Below are 19389 nucleotides of genomic sequence, written 5' to 3' on the forward strand. Positions count from 1 at the left end.
GCAGTACTAAGCTATGTTTCTCTTTCTTCTCTATAATATTATACAATTTTCCCTGTCTGTTTGTTTAATCCTACATATCACATCCTCTTTGTATTTCTAAGGAAATATGATCCTTTTGATAGTAATTTTTTGTGATAAAGTTATCTATCTCCATAACAGGTAAAAAGCCTCTATTTCTAACTGAGCTTCTAGACAGATTTTATAATAAGGTTTTGAAACTTTTTTCTCATTCAGCCTTTAACTTCTGAGAACATTACACTTAAAAGCCTAGTTTTCCACAGAAATAAAAGGTAAATATTGATTAATATTTTACAAAATGTAATTATCTGGTCTGTCATTAAAAAAAAAAATTAAAAAGCACCACCATAAAGCGTTAATGATAAGGGGCCTTAATACAGTTTCAGTTAGTATCAGTAGAGAAAAATGGAATGAAGTATGTAAGGGAATAAAGTGCTTTTATCTCAAAGAAAAAACAAAAGAGGAATCAATCTGTTACTGAGATATGGGAAAGCTGGTCCTTACAGGCAGTTTGACTGCAAGATGCTGTGTTTGAGCTTCACATGAACAGTAGCACATGAGGTAGTTTAAAGGAAACTTTGAGTAATTAGATTTAGAAAGGGAAGTCGACAAACTTCTCAAAAAGAAAAATGTGCATGAAGAATGGTTCCTCACACTTAAAAAAACCCCCCAAACCCCAAACCATATCAGCCAATGAAATACCAGAACTACAGCCCTGGCCTATATAAAATGCTTGCATCCATTGAATTACCCCATGGTAAGCCATCCAGGGCAGACAGTACTATATGACATGATGCCATGGAGTGGGAAGACCGAAGATCTCCCCAGTGATTCTCTGATAAAAGCCAAATATTTCTTGAATTGTATGGCTTCTGATTTTCCAGGGATAACACGCTCAAACACAAAGGAAATGCTATTGGTTGAACAAACCTCGGTCGAAAAGAATTCCGAAAAATATGCATATAGCACCATCTACTGACATTATGGGTCTTTGCAGGTGGTTGTTTTTTAAAAATAGGACGGCATCGTTCCCCTAACTTGCACGCGTTCTGTTCCTCTTTGTGTTTACAGCTCTGTAAACTCGAGGTAATGCTGACCCTTGCCTCAAGGGTTTAACATCTGAAATGAGACTAAGAAAACATGGTATCTGAATAGAAAAAATGAGGAAAAAAGGGAGGAAAAAATGAGACCAAAAATGAGTAGCTGAGTGAGTCAAAGTGTGTCCTGGAGCTAAAGGAGGATGTTGCTAGTAAAGGGAGTAAGTTCTCAAGATGTCATTTGAAAGCCCCAACACTTTCCTTCCACTTGGTTTTGAACTGCATTCATATGGGCCATCCATACAGTTTAATAGAGTCAGTGGAACTCACTGTTAAAAGAGTTTCCCCCTTCTCTATCCCATGTAATTTTTCTGCTGGTGAGATAGGTTGACAGGGGTAAGGGCCTGCTTGGAGGCCAGAGTTGGTGTAGACAGCCTGATGTATGGAGGAGGGCAGGAATGCGGTCATACCAAAGGACTGTCAGATTGTCTCAGTTGCAACTTGTAATTTCATTCTTCCTGGGTTATATTTAGTTCATTGACTTGATTTATCATTGTTACATAGACATAGAAAAGAGTGTGCAAACAGCCAAGATGGAAACTCTTTAGGTAGGGTGAGCTCAGCTGTCAAAGGAAACTGCTCCTGGAGCTGCAGAGCAGGTTTATTAAGGTGTCTTGACAGAAGAGCAGTGAGAAGAGGTAATGCTCTTCTCCCCCCTCCTGGCCAGGGCGTCCCCATGGCATATAGCACCTGTGTTGGCTGCTGAAGCAGAAACAGCAGGCAGCATGCGGTGCTCGGCCAGCGGAGAGGAGCATGGGGAGGAAAGTAGGGCGAGACATGGACCTGGGATAAGTTGATCAGGACAGGATGAGAGATCAGTATTTTTTGTATCAAGTTTTAGAGCCATAGTACTGCTGCTGTTTTGGAATACTCTAGAATCACAGAAACATAGAATAGGCTAGGTTGGAAGGGACCTTAAAGATCACCTAGTCTGAATGCCTCTGCAGGCAGGGACACTTTTTACCAGACCAGGTCCCTTATGAGCCTCTGTGCCAAACAAAACATGACCAGCCCATGCTCCCAGAGCCACATTGGAAAGCTATATAACCTTATTTTTTTGTAGATGGAACTGAGATGGTCATCCTGCTAGATTCATACTGATCTACTGAGTAGATCAGTCAGCTGATCTATTCAGCTCTCCCCTGTAAGAAAAATTCATGTCATTGTTCCTCGTGAAGCACTTCCTCAATTTTTTGACCTGGATTCTTTGGTTCTAATAAAATGTGTCAGCAGTAAATAATAAATATTAAGAAAACAAACTCAATCTCTCACCAATTTTTTTTCCCATAAAAATAGATGTTTGCTGAGTGGAATGGTACATGATACTGAACCCAGAATAGGATACTAATACAGGTGAACCCCCAGAAACCAGTTTCCTCTGTGGCTTTGTCTTTAACCCTTTAGAATGACAAAGATCATTAACCAGAGGTCTTTCATACTTTTTCTGTACTTCAAAAAATATTTTTATTTCTCTCGACCTCAAAAGTAAGTCAGTATTTTGGATGATGTTGCACATGTCTGTACCAAGACTGAAACAGGCTGCATACTTGAAAATTGTTTCAAGAACAGCTTTTAAAATTATTTACAAAATACATACTCAAATACATTTCCCCATACTAAGAACAATTTTCAAGAGACAATTTCCTTTTCCGAGTCCTAAAGCAGCCTTCTAAGCCGTGTGGAGTTCCAAAAGCGTTATCTTCACTTATCTTGAGGCTACATAAACACCATTTCTCAAGGAGCAGTTTCCTGATGGGCTTAATTCCGCCTAAATACATGGTGCTGCTGTGGCACTCGCGCTTGTAACTAACGATGGACTTGGCTAGGGAGCCAGCTGGGATGGAAAATACGAATTTGTTGCAGTCTTAATTTGCAGGTGGGCTGGTGCCCTCCTCTGCGCGAGTGCAGGCCCACGGGAGCGCTGATGTCCGCACCTGCCCGCATCCCTCGGCAACATCGAGACCGGAGTACGCTCATCATGAAGCTCCACCCTGGGGCCATTTCTTGGCCGTTCTAGCTCTGATTCACACAGAAATGCAGTCTCAGGCATAGACTCCCTCCACGCTTACACCCGCTTTAGCTTGCGGATGCTGACCTTTTGCACTGTCATTAGACAAAGCGGGATTTAAAGGCTCCACTCCTTGGTGTGAGACAGGTAGTTGTCAATCTTAAATCACGTAACTGCCCAAAAATCAAAGCCATATTATAAGCCTCTGCATTTCTCGCGCTGTCATCGCACAGGCCTGCACAAACGGGCGAAGCCCGTCTCCCGCACGACCGCCGGGGAGCAGCGCAGGGCAGCGCGGAGGCCCCGGCCTGCGGCCGGCGCTGCGGAGCTCGGCGCTGCCCGCACCTCCGGAGGCCGGCGCGCCGCTCCCGCCGCGTTCCAGCGAACAGAGCCGCTCCCCCGCGCGGGGCACGCCCAGCGCCCTCAGCACCCGCGTCCCGGCAGTCGCCAGCCCCAGCAGCACCGCGCGGCTGCGACACAAGCAACCACCGCCCTGGCCGGGTCCAGCCCCGCTCCCCTCCCTCGCCCGCAGCCGCCGCCGAAGCGCCGCCCGGCGCCCTCCCTCCCTTCAGCGGCCGCTCCCTCGCGAGAGGCGCCGCTCGCCGCCGCCGCCCCGCCCCGCCCCGCCCCGCGCGCCGCAGCCCCGCCCGGCCGCGGCTCCGGCGGGCGCAGAGCGCCGCGAGCAGCCATGATGGTGGGTCCGGGGCGGCCGCGGAGCCGGGCCGGGGCGGGGCAGGGCGGGCGGCGCGGCCGGGCACTCGCTAACCTGTGCGCTTTGTCTCCCCTCACCCTCCCTGCCGCCGGCCGTGCCCCTCCGTGCCCCCTGCCTGCGCCGCCGCCTCGCCCCCAAGCAGGAAGGCTCGGACGACGGCCCAGATTTCCTCTCGGAGGAGGACCGAGGTGTAAGTGCCGCGGGGAGGCGTCGAGACCCGGCGCCTGGGGCTGGGCGTGGGGGAAGCGGGGTCGGCCCCTCTTCGGGGGCCTCCGGGCGCTGCTGGCCCGAGCCCGCCGCGTGGGTGTCGGACGGAGGCGGGATGCTGGGCTGCGAGCGTCCGGGCTGGCCGTCTGTCTGTCTGTCCGTCCGTCCGCCCGCCGGGATCTGCTCCTGGCACAGCCTCCCGCTGATACCGGCGTCTCTGTGCGTGTGCTCGTCGTTGTTCTGTCACCCAAGTTTTGGAAGGACAGTTCTTCCATGCCGCGGTTGGAATGGCTGGGGAGGGGGTTGTGGCCGGAGATGGATGCTCTCTCCGTGCGGCCCCCCTCTCCCGCTGCACACGCCCGGCGGGGCCGCTCCTGCCCAGGCTGAGCAGCCCTGGGGAGCGCCAGGTTCCATCGCCAGCCGCGATCTAGGGCCTGGGTGATGCAGTCCTGCCATCCCTTCAGGCCCAGGGGGCTCTCCCATAGATAACAATGGGACATTTACATTGCAGAGACATGCTACATAATAAACTCTTTATTGAAGAAAAGTTCTGTTGTTGGGACAGGATGCCACAATTGCGTTTCTTACTGAGAAAACCTTTTTCTCTGCCTGTTTCTGGCCTTAGTTTCTCTTCTGACCACTGCATCCATCTTTATTTAACTTGCCTGCCTCGCTTAAGCAACAAATCAGCTAACCCAGTATAATTTAGTGAGACTGATAATCCCTGTCACTTAGTATCTTGAGAAAGACCAACTGTGAGCAAGGTAGGAGAGCAGCGTCAGGGTCGCTTCGGTTCACTTGGCTGTTGGTGGTTATTGAAGTGACAGCATACTGTATATTAGTAAAAATACAAAAATCTGAGACACACTGTGTTGGTGTGATGTTTTATCCTGCACACCGTAGTGAGATATTAAATTCAGTGCATTTATGTTCCTGTTTATGGCCAGAAATTTAAAAAGGCATTCTAATATTGTATTATTACAGTGGCCAATTCTGGCTACTGTAAAGCTTTTGCTTTTATGGGTACAGCTACTTTACTAAGAATATCGGATAAAAAAGAGAGGAGGTTGTTGTTGTTGTCCTTTGAGTGTCTTCAGAGCAAGGATTGAAGAGCTTAATAACTGTGAAATTTCATTTATGTGGGTATTTTACATAGGGTTCTCCCTGGTACTTAGGAACAGCCTTTGATGTTAAGTTGTGCACAGTTAAGTTGCCTTTATCTGAAGGGCAGGTAGAACATAACAGTGTGGATCTGACCTCCTGTGAAACTTGTTTGTTTGGCTGGTTATTAGTTTTCCTCTAAGGCTACAGGTCGTTAGGAGTTCACAAGGTAATTTGAAAACCTTAAGAAATCTCTTAGCAGTCTTGTTTGTACTGTTGTAAGACTTACCATCTCAGTTGGCCAAATGCAGTAATTTTTTTTCTCTCCTGGTACATCTTCATCTGGTACTGAGGAATTAAACTAGAACAGTGGCCTTCTCATTTGCCTAATTTTTTTAGGGTTTCTTATTTTCAATCACAGATCACTGTGGGGGTTTAATTTTTTCTCTTCTGTCTAAATGCCTGGGGTTAAAACACAGGGTATCTGTATGATTTTGTGATATAGGAAGTTAATCAAAAGCAATATGGCAGTCTGTTCATGAATGGATTTGCTGTGCTTTAATCTTCAGAACTATAATACATTTTTCTGAGTAGAAGTAGTAAAAATAAGCATCTTTTCATCAAGTGATTCCTTAGCTCCGATTTGTTGCCTTTCTCTGCAGTTAAATAATGAGTAGGTCAAGCCTTTACTTGAAAGCATGGATGGCAACTTCTAGTTGGAGTAATCGAGCTTTTAGTTTTGAAAATCAATACTCTTGCCTCTGTTGAATTCAGATATTGCTGTGACAGCTGTACTTCTGCTGCAGGAACATGTTTGTTTGCTGCAGTTGTGTTAAGTTTAATCTTGGGGTGGTGGGATGAAAGAGGGCTGGAATTTATGCTGATGCCACACAGAAGAGTAATTCTCAGACAATGGTGTTGCACCATATGGAGCCTTTTCTGGAGAACTGTAAAACAGAGCACTGAGAATCATCTTTGAGGAAGTAGCAGTGGGTGGTCTGTAGAAGGAACTTATTATAAATGGTCTGCATAAAATGAACTTGTGGGAATTGCTTTTCTGAATTTCACTTAAAAAAAAGGATAGGAATGAATTTCCTTGGTGTAACTTGGGTGCTGTTGAGATTTTGGTACTCTCTCTAACATAAACAATACATGCTTTGTAAAGTGGTGTAGTATTGCTCCATTAGTACTGCCTTGTGTATTTTATATCTATACGATCTTTAGGTAACACTCATTCAGTGGAAATGAGCTATCCTTTAGAACAGGTCTGCTGGAAGCTTAATGCCGTGAAAACACTTCAAAAGCATTTGTTGTAAAGGTATTCTTTGTCCTCTTGTTTTGTGTATTTGTCTGCCTGTAAAGAACCAGCTGAAGATAGGGTCCTTTTTATTCTAACTTAGAGCAGGGAAGTTGCTGTTAATGGATGACATTACCTAGGAATGTAACACTTGGTTGTCTCCCTTGTCTGTACCAGATTCCTTCCATTATCATTTGAAGTATAATTGATCCTTAAGGAAGAGCTTAGATGTTAAATCCTCTCCTTGCATTGAGTTCTCAGTACTGTAACATCGCTTGGCCTGGCTTTTGGCTTCCCGTGTTAGACCCTTTGAACAGAACAGGGACTTTCTCAGTATAGCATAGGAAACTGTAAAGTAATTAAATCAGGTTTGTTTTGCAAGTTGTTCAGTATGGATGTAGATAACATATGTAAGCATAAAATTATTATGCAATGTTGTATATATTAGACTTGCAGGGGGGCAAGATAAAGATTGCCCTATCTCTATTTTTTCCATACTTTAAGGTACTTTCATTTCAGTTTTCATCTCTATCAGACTTATTTTATTTTTTTCATTTTCTGCTTCCTTTGTCACTAGAAAACCATCCATGGGTGGCAGTTTTATTTTGGAAGTAGTGATGCGGAGTTTGTTTAAGTTTGTGGTGTGGTGATGTTGTTTGTGAATTAAATTTCCAGTAATGCAGTGTGATTCGTTGTGTCACATGAATACATTTAAAGTCCTTCAACTTTCTGATTGTCTTTGACACCTTTCATAAATGCTTCATTACCATTGCAGATGAAAACATTCCCTGTTGGCAGTCAGGCTACATGGCATAACTTAACATATGATTAAACTCTTCAAAACTGTTACAAACTTAACTCAGTATAAATCAAACAAATTGTCCTTTACAGCTGTATATCATGGGTGAAGTTGTCATATTTAGTTCTTAATTTTCTCAGCACAGATAGGACTTTTGTATCTGAAGTTGAGAATAGTGCATATGATCAGGCTGCACTGCACTGATGATATGCTCTAATGCCAAACTTCATCAGCTGTTACACTGAATTCTAGAATTTGTATAGTACCACTTTGAAGGGAAAAAAAAAAAAGAGGTGCAAAAGTATTTTGGTAGAAATATTTGTGACCTGTGAAAGATTACAAAAATACCATTTAGATAATTGAGATTATTTGCTGAGAGTACTCTGTCTGTTAATGTATTCTGGGGGGACTGGAGAAAAACAAGCAGTACCCCAGACAGTGTAACCACAAAAACCTTTTTACACACTGAAAAATGTGGTGTCATGACATAAGAGAGACATTGGTATGTCATTATATTTTTCTTTCCTAAATTAGATGCTAAGCACTTTGGAAGCTCAGTAGGAGCTAGGAGATTCTGCCTCCGAGAAGTGATCTGCAAGAAACCCTTGCATGATAATACGCCTTTGTGTGAGGCAGTGACCCTCTAAACCTTGGGAAAACAAAACAAAAGGCAATGCCTGGATCACGTGTGTGAATATGTTACTGTGCAGTCATTTTAATGATTTCCAACTTCACTGTAAGGAAAAGCTATGTGTAAGAGCTTTTGAACAGTTACATTTTGCTAGCCTTAGCAGAATATGCTAGACTGCACGATTCTGGTTTGCTTCAACACACTAATTCTAAGATCCATGAGTCTGGTTGCTGTTACACAGGCAAGAGTTGTGCATGCATCAAGGTTAACAGCAAGACTGGAGTGAGATCTGACCACTGTGATTTAATATAAAGGTAACTTATGGAAAACAAGATGTGGCAGTTGATGCTTCTGTCCTAGAGCTTTTCTAGTACCTCACAGTGTTACCTTCAAAATCTGCTCGTGTGTAACTTCCCTACTAAGTTGAGAATTCTTAAAGCATTTTTGTATATAAGTATTGACTTAAAAATGCAATCCTGAAAAAATTTATGGAGAAAAGTCCAAATCTCTGTATAATAAAACATTTTTTGACTGTTGAATGGGATATTTGTAGAAAAAAATGCAGCATCAGAGAAAACACCATGTCTCAGTAAAAAGTATGCCTTGTGAGCGTGATGTTGAAATATTTTTTGACAATGTGATTGGAAAAGATTTCAGGGTTAGCATTAGTGCTTGTAAAAACATTCCAAATGTCTGTTGGCCATGATGATGAAATTGTCATGGGACAAATTCCTCTAGAACAACAAGGGTACAAGGGTGAGGGGACTTGAATTTCCAGTTGGGCTCTAGATGAGGTTACACCAAGTACTGAAGCCTTTGGTCCAGTTACTGCCAAATATTGTGGTGCTCAGATAACATTTCAGTTTTGCTATATTTGATTGATGTCTCTTTTTTTTTTTTCAATGTGACTGGAATTATTTTGTGAAAGAGTTCAGGTTTCATGTCTTGTAGAAAAAAATGCATGTATTCCTTGCACTTTTGCCATTTCTCATGCTCATTTTGAAGATGTCAAAGTCTTGGGTTTGAGTGTTTTGCTTTGGGGTTTTTCAGAAAAACAATACTTCCAAGAAGACTTAGCTCTGTGAAGTTCAGGATATTCTTTTAAGCTTTTTCATTATATGATGAGATATGTTGAACAGAATAGTGTAAGACAGCGTGAGTAAATCAGATCTATAACTGCTCTTGCTTCTTTGAAATATAGAACCACTTTTCCCCTTAAAAGTACTTTTCCAATTGTTACTATCTTTATAATTACCTTTACAAGTATATTTAGAGCAGCTTGTCAGTTCAGAGGAATGGGGACAATAAAAGAGAAAAACCTACCAAACTTGTTGCTATCTGTAAATGTACTTTGTCTAAGGAGTACTACTGGAATTTCGTTTTCTGCCAGAATTAATCTTTTAAAGTTGGGGGGTTTTGTGATCTGTCTTCAGCATTGCAGGATCAGGGTTCATTTCAAAGGAAGAATAATGGAAATATAGTTTGCTTTTTTTTTTTTTTAAATTTTAAGCTAAATATATTTTTCTTCAGCTTAGAGCAATAAATGTAGATCTCCAGACTGATGCTGCTCTGCAAGTGGATATCTCAGATGCACTGAGTGAGAGGGATAAAGTGAAATTCACAGTCCATACAAAGGTAAAACCTGGGTTTGTACACACAACAGTTCTTAATTATATACAAAAGAGTGTGCTTAAACTGTTTGTTGAAACAAAGTGTAACACAACACAATCCAGAGGAAATGAGAAAGTAGAATTATCTCATGTTTATGAGACTGTATAGCTGCAGTGCATAAGAAAAAGTTGACTAAGAGTTAAAAAACTTTAGAAGAAAGTTATGTTCATTTTTTTTAATTGATGTGTTGTTATGCCATTTCCATGCCTATTAATTAGCCTGTTGGCAGGTAGAATCTTTAATATACATAAATATACTTCAGTATAGTTTTTTAATTTGATTAGATTGTATTATACTTTCAGGTTCCAAAAGCATATTTTGTAATTGTATTACATTCAGGGATCATTTTTAATTACTGTTGTGTATGGCTTTTTTTTAGATTTGAATGTTTATTGATTGCAGAGTGACAGAGTAATTGAAGTTGAATAAAATATCTGGACATCATTTATCCTATCTCCTCCTTCACTCTCACCATTAAATTAGAGTGCACAAGAGCACATTGCTCAGTATTTGTCCATTTGGGTTTCGATTACAGATTCATAGAATCACTTAGGTTGGAAAAGACCTCTAAGATTGAATCCAACCATTAATCCAGCACTGCTGAGTCCGCCATTAAACCATGTCCCCAAGTGCCACACCTACATGTTTTTTAAGTACCTCCAGGGATGGTTGCTCAACCATTTCCCTGGGCAGCCCCTTCTAAAACTTGACAGCCCTTTTGGTGAAGAAATTTTTTAAATATCCAATCTAAACCTCCCCTGGTGCAACTTGAGGCCATTTCCTCTTGTCATCTCACCTATTACTTGAGAGAGGAGACCAACCCCCACCTGGCTTTAGCCTCATATCAGAAACTTGTGATAAGGTCAACCCCTGATTTTTCTTCAGCCAAAACACCTCCAGCTCCCTCAGCCACTCCTCATCAGATTTGTGCTCCAGAGCCGCCACCAACTCTCTTGCCCTTCTCTGGACACACTCCAGCACCTCAGGGTCTTTCCTGTCAGGAGGGGCCAGAACTGACCACAGCACTGAGGTGTGGCATTTCCAGTGTCCAGTACAGAGGAACAGTCACTTTCTTGGTCCTGGTGGCCACATTATTTCTGATACAAGTCAGAATGTCACTGGCCTTCTTGGCCACCTGGGAACATGCTGGGTCATGTCCAGCCACTGTTGACCAGGTTCTTTTCCACTGGGCAGCTTTGCAGCTGCTCTGCCCCCAGCCTGTAGCACTGTCTGGGGTTGTGACCCAAGTGCAGACCTGGCTCCTCACCTTGTTGAACCTCCTACAGTTGGCCTCAGCCCATGGATCCAGCTGGTCCTGATCCCTCTGCAGATCCTTCCTGCACACCTCCACCCAACTTGGTGTCATCCACAAACTAAGGGACACTTGGTCCCCTCATCCAGATCATCAATAAAGATACTAAATGGAACTCCAGGATTAAATTGATAAAGATAGTAGACATGTCAATGAGAGCAGACACTCCACAACCTGTTATGGCAACCCATGCCAGTTGATTGCTGCACTAATTAAGACAAGGGTAATTACTGTGGTATGAACTTTTGGGGACATTTTTGTTGTTCCCTTAAGGTTTTTTCTCATGTAGTAATGAAAAACCTTGTTTTTTGTTGAGCTTTTCTTCCTCCATATCTCCTTCCCCCCCCATAATTCTACCTCCTTTTACCCTTTTAGAGTTCCTTACCAAATTTCAAACAAAACGAATTTTCTGTTGTCCGGCAACACGAAGAGTTTATTTGGCTTCATGACTCTTTTGTTGAGAACGAGGACTATGCTGGCTATATTGTAAGTACTGGCATTCTTTTGGTTTATATGTGCCATTTTCTATGGGCTGGATCAAAATGACTTGAGACTGCTTTTAAATGCAGTGGAAACAGCAGGTGTTCATTCCATATAAAATCAGATAAGCTTCTCTAATACTTCGTTTTATGCAATTCCACAAAATTAATGGTTGAAGCAAGCTTGGAAGAAAGCTACAGTAGCAGTCATACTTTCTTGCCCTTTACTCTGAAGTGAGTAGTTCAATTTGTCTCCAAGTGTATTTTTATGCCACTGTGTTAGAAGTGTGGGAGAGGGTTGAACTGTACAACTTGGTGGTATTGTTTCTGCAAGCTAATGTTTAACTGAGTTACAAGTTTCATGTTGCCTTTGTTTTAGCTGGAATGGTAGACTTTTCGAGTTCTCATTATAAAGATCAGAATCATTTTTCCATAAATAAGAGGAAGGAAAAACCAATTTAAATACCATGTAGAACAACAGGGAACCTCAATATATAATAACTTACAGTTTGAAGTTAATTTCAGGAATTCCAGGAACAGAGGTCTCAAAACAGGCACCATATGATACTGCATCTTAAAAATGGTGCTGTTTTTCATAAGTTAATTGCAAATAGGAATATTTGTCATTTTGGTATGAAAGTTTGGTTTGGTATTTTGTTTTGTGTTTGAGGGGTGTTTGCTGATTCAGAGGGTAAACAGATATTTCTAATTGATTAGTGGGTAAACTATCATGAGTATAATCTGTGATGATCATACCATTCTTGAGCTAGTTTTTTCTTAGTCAGAAAAGCTATTTGAAGTGGTTAGACCTTCAGTGTGGTAATAACTAGTTTCAGATGGTGTACTGTCTAGATGCTGGATTTTTCATTGTTTTTTGTAATTTGTTAATGTAATGGGCCAATATCAGTAAATTAAAATTTAAACATATTTGGTTTTGTGTTCCTTTCCTGGCACCAATTCAGGTTTAGTTTGACTCTGGTGTTTTCTCTTTCAGTGTTAATATACTGTATTACAAAATTAACCTAGAGCCTTGTTTACTGGGGGCTTTGTTACTTCAACACGTCTTTAATGTCAATAGTGCTGCAAGAAAGCGCTAGTGCCTGCAAACAACAGGGAATGGTTTTCTCAGTTTAAAGTTTTGGGGAGTTAGAAATGGATGGTGTGAGAACAATTGTGGAATTCTTTTTTCTTCTTTCTTTAAATAAGAAATAATCCTTACCAAATAAGCTAAACCAAAACTAATTAAAAAGAATTTTTTCAAGTTTTAAGTAATTGTCATGGGAAATGAAGTATTATTTGGCTTCTGTTGTAATTAAACTGAAGCCATTAGTTAATACTTTAGTAGTCTTCAAGGACACTTGACTGAAATTGGTGTAGTAATGCAGCACGAATAACTCATGAATGAGAGACTTTATCCAGAAATGCTGTAATGAATGATGAAAGAGAGAAACGTATTAAAAAGCTGCAGGCAGTCTACAGTTCCTGTACTGTGAATGGGTGTTGTTTCACTGAGAAAATGAGAACTTAAAAAAAATTGGATTAAATTCCAGATTCCACCAGCACCACCCAGGCCTGACTTTGATGCCTCCAGGGAGAAACTGCAGAAACTTGGAGAAGGGGAAGGATCAATGACTAAAGAAGAATTCACCAAGATGAAACAAGAACTGGAAGCGTATGTAGACTTGATTACTACTTTATTAATTTGTTTATATTCCAAAACTTTTAATGCTGTTTGCTCTCCTATGTTTCCGATCTCACTCTAATGGTTCTCTGTGAAACACAAGACTTGAGAATCCAGTTGTTATATAACCAAGGTTAATCTTAGTGATCATGATCAGTGCCATTAGGAAAATTGTAGAAATAATTTCATGGAAGATCTTCTGAAATAGGAAATGAAATAGCTTGTTCTTGAGCGTTCTTTCATGAGAAAGAAAGAACTTAGATCCTGTTCTTCACAGAACATCTGCAAAGGGAGGAGATAACCTCTATTTTTTTTAGTTCTGGTATTCCACATTTGATAAGTGTAATTAGACTTTAGGGTAATACACGCAGTGATTGAGAGCAGGGAGTTGTGCACGTGGTTGGTACTGTAAACATAGATGCCAACCTTCTATTCCCCAAGAAATACAAAGATTACTAGAAAATTCCTTTTTTGACACTCTTTTTTCTTTTTTAATTTTTGCACAAGGAGAATATACTTCCTGAAAATACTATTTTCCCTTACTATGAATTTAATTTATATTGAAATAACTGCTCTGAAGCTTCTTGTTCCATATTGAGTTACACAGTGAAGTTTCTCCTTGCTTCGTCCATTTTCTTTATCATGCATTCACTTCTTTGATCTTTTTCCTGTCATTGGTTTCAGTTTTCAAGTGTATATTTACGCTGCTTCTAGACTGCTTCTATCAAGAGCTCTGAATTGGCAAGAAAAGTACATAGAACTCTTACAACTGCTGCTTTCTCTCCGAACTTCAGCTGCTGTGAGCAAATGTCTTAAAAAGCTCTGTATTAGTGATATGTACAGCATAATTTATAGCAGAGTAGATATACACTTCATGTGCAGAAAACTGGAAATTAGCAGAACACTATAGATTTTAAAGAATCTGGTTTTCCAGCGGCCCTGATCATGATTCTCTTGTGGTCTGGTTAGGGGTTGGATAACACAGAAAACTTTGGGTTTCTTCTACTGCCACCTCCATCCTCTGCATCCTCCTTTTTTGTCTTCACTGAATGACTACTACTCTCACTGAGATCAAACATCTCCCAACACTGGCCCTGCTGGTTTGCTGGTATGTAAATCTTACCTCCTTGCACATAGTGGAAGGAAAAGCACTGATTATAATTTCACTGTTTGACCTCAGAATGGGAAAAAGAGCCCTTTCTTCATTTTTAGATGAGTTGCATCTTACTCACTGAATTTGCAAAGCACAATGAATTCTAGCAAACTTGTATTGATAATAGTGCCTTCCTCTTAATTAAATTGCAAGTGAGTGATTGCTTTGAAGTTGAGTTGGCTGAACTGGGCAAATACGTGATTGTTATGGTTAAATGTCGATTTTTGTTGTACGCCTACCAAATGCAGCTCTTAATTTCACTTTCAGATCCACTGTGAAGCAAGACATCAATGTAAGCTTTGGCTGAAAAAGGCTAGGTGCTTTAACATGAAATAAAAGACTGTCTAAACAGCTAACAAAAACTACATAAACATATAAATAAGTAAGGAGGGTGCAAATGGGCAAGGGGATGGAGATGGGGAGGAAGGAATTTGCACATCAATACACAGTGCAGAAGGACTGTAGTCTGTACCCTAGTTTCTTGAATTTTGGGGTGCTGGGGAAAGGACAATGAAATGAGGTTACACTTTCAGCAAACCAGTGTCTGTTAGCTAACCATAAAAATTAAGGTGTATTTGTTGACTCTTCATTAAAAGTCTCTCTGTAATGTATTTGGGCTTCAAATTTCTCCCTAGTATTAACATTGCAATATTTATTTATGTCTATATCAAACATTGGAGTGATAAACTCCAATATATCGGCTTGTTATTTTGTACCCTTATTGAGGATCTCTTAAAGCTGCTCACTAGGTTTATCTCAAACTTAACTGCTTCATATGAAATTCTTATGTCTGTCTTATTTCTTGTTTTTAGTGAATATTTGGCAATATTCAAGAAGACAGTTGCAATGCATGAAGTGTTTTTGTGTCGCGTGGCAGCACATCCTATTTTGAGAAAGGACTTAAATTTCCATGTATTCTTGGAATATAATCAAGATGTGAGTATTGAAAACTGAATTGCTGGCAAGAGAAATCAAGATGTGCTTTTATGGTAGGATGGAAAACTGATTAAGAGGGAATTACCTCCTGGAGCAAATTACATAAGTTCCTTCATGCCAGACGTACTTGTGTCGTAAAAGTTAGAAATTCGTTTAGTCTGTAGGAGTTATTTTCTGCCACCTGGGTAACCAAATGCACTCTATGCTTTAACCTCAGCACCAAAAATATTACTGGAAATCCAGTATATTTTGAATTAAAAAGATGAGCTTTTGGTGGTGATTTCACTTGACAGTGTACTTTTCCACTCTTTGAATTATTTTTATTTGCTGCGGGGAAGAATGATGCAGCAAAATGGAACACTAATATTTTAGGATTTGGAACTTTGGCTAACAAAACTAGAGAGAATTTCTGATTAAATATTCTGATAATGTTAATGATGTGAGTGAAATTTTTTTTCTGAATATTGGACTAGTGTGGCTATCCACATGTAACATACTGAATTGAGATAATGGAGAGTACTTTTGGATTCATAACTCTTTCAGTTACTTTTTAAAATTGCAGGAATCAACACTGAGTGGAAGAAATTATTACACAGACTGGCACAACTGTGTACATACTTAATTCAAAATGTGTTACAGAGGATCCTCTGTATATGTCGAAATGCTTACAGGTTCAGGGACTCAGTTTACTTAAAATGGAAGTAGTTAGATGGACAGGAAGAGTGTGAAGAGGCTAACCAGTATAATCCTCTGGAAGTCAAAGATCTGCCATTCACCAGAGAGTGAAACATTGTTGTATTAACTCAACTATTGTTACATCAACTCAGCTATACTGTGCATGATAAATACTGTGTTATTGGTAACTGAAATGTACACTCTCTATATTTGGTACATATGGTATCTGCAGGTGCTAGAATGGTGCTGATCTCTTTTATTTTCCTTTTTTTTTTCCCTAGAATGTTTGTCACCTAAAATACCAATCTGGTAAATGAGGTAGTCTTCATTCTGTATGCAAGGTGCCCTGTCCCCATTAGTGCAGAATATAAGAATAAACAGAGAACAGGAGTTTTAAGTATAGCTAGTAGGGGTATGTAGTTCTATTTAATTTTTTTTAAAGCTTGTATTACCTCCAGAAAATTAATTAACATAATAAATTAATTTGTTTTTCAGTTGAGTGTTCGTGGGAAAAATAAGAAAGAGAAACTTGAAGACTTCTTCAAAAATATGGTTAAATCAGCAGATGGTGTCATTGTTTCAGGAGTAAAGGTGATTACTGCTTCACATAGCAAGATTTAAAATGTATTAACATTTGTCGCCTTTTTTAATGAAGCAGAATTTTACACAGGTACAAAAATGGATTTTTATAGTGATATCTAACTTAAGAATTAGTGGCAGACCATGGGTGAGAACTTGTGGCCTGGATACAAATTAACTGAGAGCTTTCTTGTGGCCTTTCAGAACTCTATGAAATTAAGCACCTTTTTTTATACATAGATAATTGATAATCTTGTTGGGGTTTTTTTGTTCAGGCCTGCCATTTTATATAGTGGAAAGGAGAACTAGGTCTGACAACTGCTTCTATTCAGAAGTTACTAATAGAGTGAATTTTCCCAGTCTTTTAGAATCTGTCTGCTCTTTCAAGGAGCAGCAGTAAAAGTTATATAATTTTTCCCATCTCCTAGATGTAAGAATGTAACTGAGGAAAAAAAAAAGTAATGAAAATTCAGTTTAATTTTGGCTTTTCCAAAAGCTTCAAGATCACTTTATAGCAAGCAGAAATTCTGCAGAGGATGATTTTTAATCTCTTTTCTTTCTAGTGGTGACCTTCCATTTGGTAGCAATTTTTACAAGAGTTAAAAGTTTCTAGGTTTAAAAACTTTTTTTTTTTGAAACTGCTGGAAAGTGGATATAACCATGGATTAATTATGACTTGGAGAAAAATATGAAGTCCAAATAACTTCCAGTTTCGTAATATTGTTCAAAGCCTATGTTGTAGGCTATTCCATGGTATTGAGCATCTGTGTTATTTTAGAGGGTTTTTTAAAAAATGTGTAAACCAGTTATCTCAAATTATAATACAGACAATATTAACATTTACCTCTGTTTACCACATTGAAAGAAGTCTGTCATTAGGATCAGTGTTCTGAGCTAGGAGTTCAAATGATCTTGTCTAAGACCACAGCCTCTGTGGTGTGACTTTGATCCCTTCTCCCCTTTTTCTAAGTGGATTACATGTATTCTATTTTTCTGTCACTCTTGGTGATCCTTTGCTATTCCATCATGTTATATAGACCTTTAGGATACTTGTTGCAAATTCTTAATTCCAACTAAATTCTTAACAAAACTTAAGGTCATAATATAAGTCGGGAAGAAATCAGTTCATATAAATTGTGGTTTAGAGAATAAAACCAGATGCATTTCCTGTCACAGCAGCAGTGAAATGTGCAGCTTTACTCTGCAATTTCTCTGTGGAGAGTGGGTGAAATCATGTTTTTTTTTAATTGTTCCTTTTTTTTGTAGGATGTGGATGACTTCTTTGAACATGAAAGAACATTCCTTGTAGAATATCACAACCGAGTCAAAGATGCCTCTGCCAAATCTGATAAAATGACAAGATCACATAAAAGTGAGGTTTTTTTTCAGGGTGAAAATAGTACTGGTTAAAATGTACAGAAGTTGTTAGTGAGGAGAAGTAATTTTTAGTTTACTTTTTGCATGTAAAAAGTGAATTAATTTCTCCAAGTGTAGCCTTCCAAGTCTAAAGAAGTTCAGTCTGACTTTCTAAGTTTAGGCTTTGCTGTAGTAGACTAGATGGAGTAAGAAGAGCCTGGTCCAACACTGAGGATACATTTATTCTTCATGCTGTCAGCTTGAAAAGAAATACACTTTAATTATAAATATTTTTTTGAAGTCTGACTTAGTCATTTATGTGTAGAGGTGGGTAATATGACAGTACAGGTGATTTTACTCCTGGTGCAGTTGTTCTGGATTGGATGTGGTTGATTCCATCGATTACCTTGCTAACAAAGTTACTTTGCTCGTAGCAAACTCCTGTTTGGGCCATTGGTTCTAGACTAGGTTTCCATTTTTTAGCCATTTAGAGTAGAGACAGCAACATGTACATTGAGTAGTCTGGTTGGCAGGATCCCTTTTCTTACTGAGACAAGATTTACCAGTTGCCTGTTATTTGTCTTCATGAGTTTAGTGCTAGCCATTGTGATTTCTGAAAGCTCTAGAGGGTCTTCTCAAATGCAGTTCATTTATTTGAGAAAATGAAAAATCTTTGGGTTAGGACTATTGTGTTTGATTTAGGATTACTGTGTTTTGAGAAGCTCAGAAGAAATTGGCCTGTGTTGCCTTTGCTTTTAAGTTTTCCTGCCTAGATAAATCAAAATTGATTTTCCAGATTCTGTCTAATCCTTGAAGTCTGGGTCTGATTTACAGATACTGTCTTTGCTGTCTACAGTAATATAGTTCATACAAAACCGGGTCACAAACCTTTCACAAATCTCCATTGATAAGATCTCTAAAATGGATATTGGATGAGATGTTAAACCAAGAATTTACTGAGTTCTTCAGATGCTTCTCTTGCTGTTGCATGAACTCAGAGTCTTTTGTAGTTTTAGTATCTGTGCTAGAAGATGGAAAGAGTCAGTTACGGCTCAATGAGCTCAGGGCCCTGTCTCTGCATTCAGTTCCCACCTGAAGTGGTTTCTGGTGGTTTTGGTTGGTTTCTTAAAATGAGAACTGAACTTCATTCATGGTAATGAAGTGCCAAGATTTATTTACAGAGTGAGAAAAGCTTTAACATTAGCTGTAGAAATGGGAAAATCCTTTGAAATTAGGTTGTAGAGGATCTGATGGGGAAGGATTGGTCAAACTCATGACAAAGCTTCATTGGTTTCCAGGCTCAAATCACTTACAATGTTTACTGACAACTTCTGCCAAACTGTGAAATGGGACAAATGGCACCTTTTGAAATGCTGGCTAGAGGAGTAGAGCAATGACCTGGGAAACCTGTTTTGGAAATAGGCAATCTGTAGTTTATGGATAACATGATCAAGAGAGAGTTGCAGGTCTTGCAAAGACACCAACTTGCTATTTCCAGCAGAAAATCAATTTTTATGTTGAAATTGGAGGAATAGAAGGGGAGATTAATTGCTTCCTAATACCGTTCTTCATTGTAACCAGCTGCATTGATAATGTATGGAGTAATGAATTATGTGGAAGCTGACCCACTCAATCTCTTAAGGTTGTGTTATTAGGAAAAAATAATTCTGCTTAAAG

The 19389-nt window shown here is 39.8% G+C and overlaps 1 protein-coding gene across 1 annotated transcript in view; it reads left to right on the plus strand.

Moving 5' to 3' along the window:
* The first annotated feature begins 3744 nt into the window (after nucleotides 1-3744).
* The window catches only part of SNX6 (sorting nexin 6), a 28437-nt gene continuing 12792 nt past the window's right edge, over nucleotides 3745-19389 (plus strand). The window contains exons 1-8 of the mRNA XM_084207132.1: nucleotides 3745-3817; nucleotides 3978-4025; nucleotides 9401-9505; nucleotides 11229-11339; nucleotides 12883-13004; nucleotides 14979-15102; nucleotides 16273-16368; nucleotides 17623-17728. Of these exons, the coding sequence (XP_084063258.1) occupies nucleotides 3812-3817; nucleotides 3978-4025; nucleotides 9401-9505; nucleotides 11229-11339; nucleotides 12883-13004; nucleotides 14979-15102; nucleotides 16273-16368; nucleotides 17623-17728 (718 nt within the window). The 5' untranslated portion in view covers nucleotides 3745-3811. The remainder of the gene's footprint in view (nucleotides 3818-3977; nucleotides 4026-9400; nucleotides 9506-11228; nucleotides 11340-12882; nucleotides 13005-14978; nucleotides 15103-16272; nucleotides 16369-17622; nucleotides 17729-19389) is intronic.

The sequence above is a fragment of the Fringilla coelebs genome, assembly GCF_963513975.1.
Source record: "Fringilla coelebs genome assembly, chromosome: 6".
Classification (NCBI taxonomy): domain Eukaryota; kingdom Metazoa; phylum Chordata; class Aves; order Passeriformes; family Fringillidae; genus Fringilla; species Fringilla coelebs.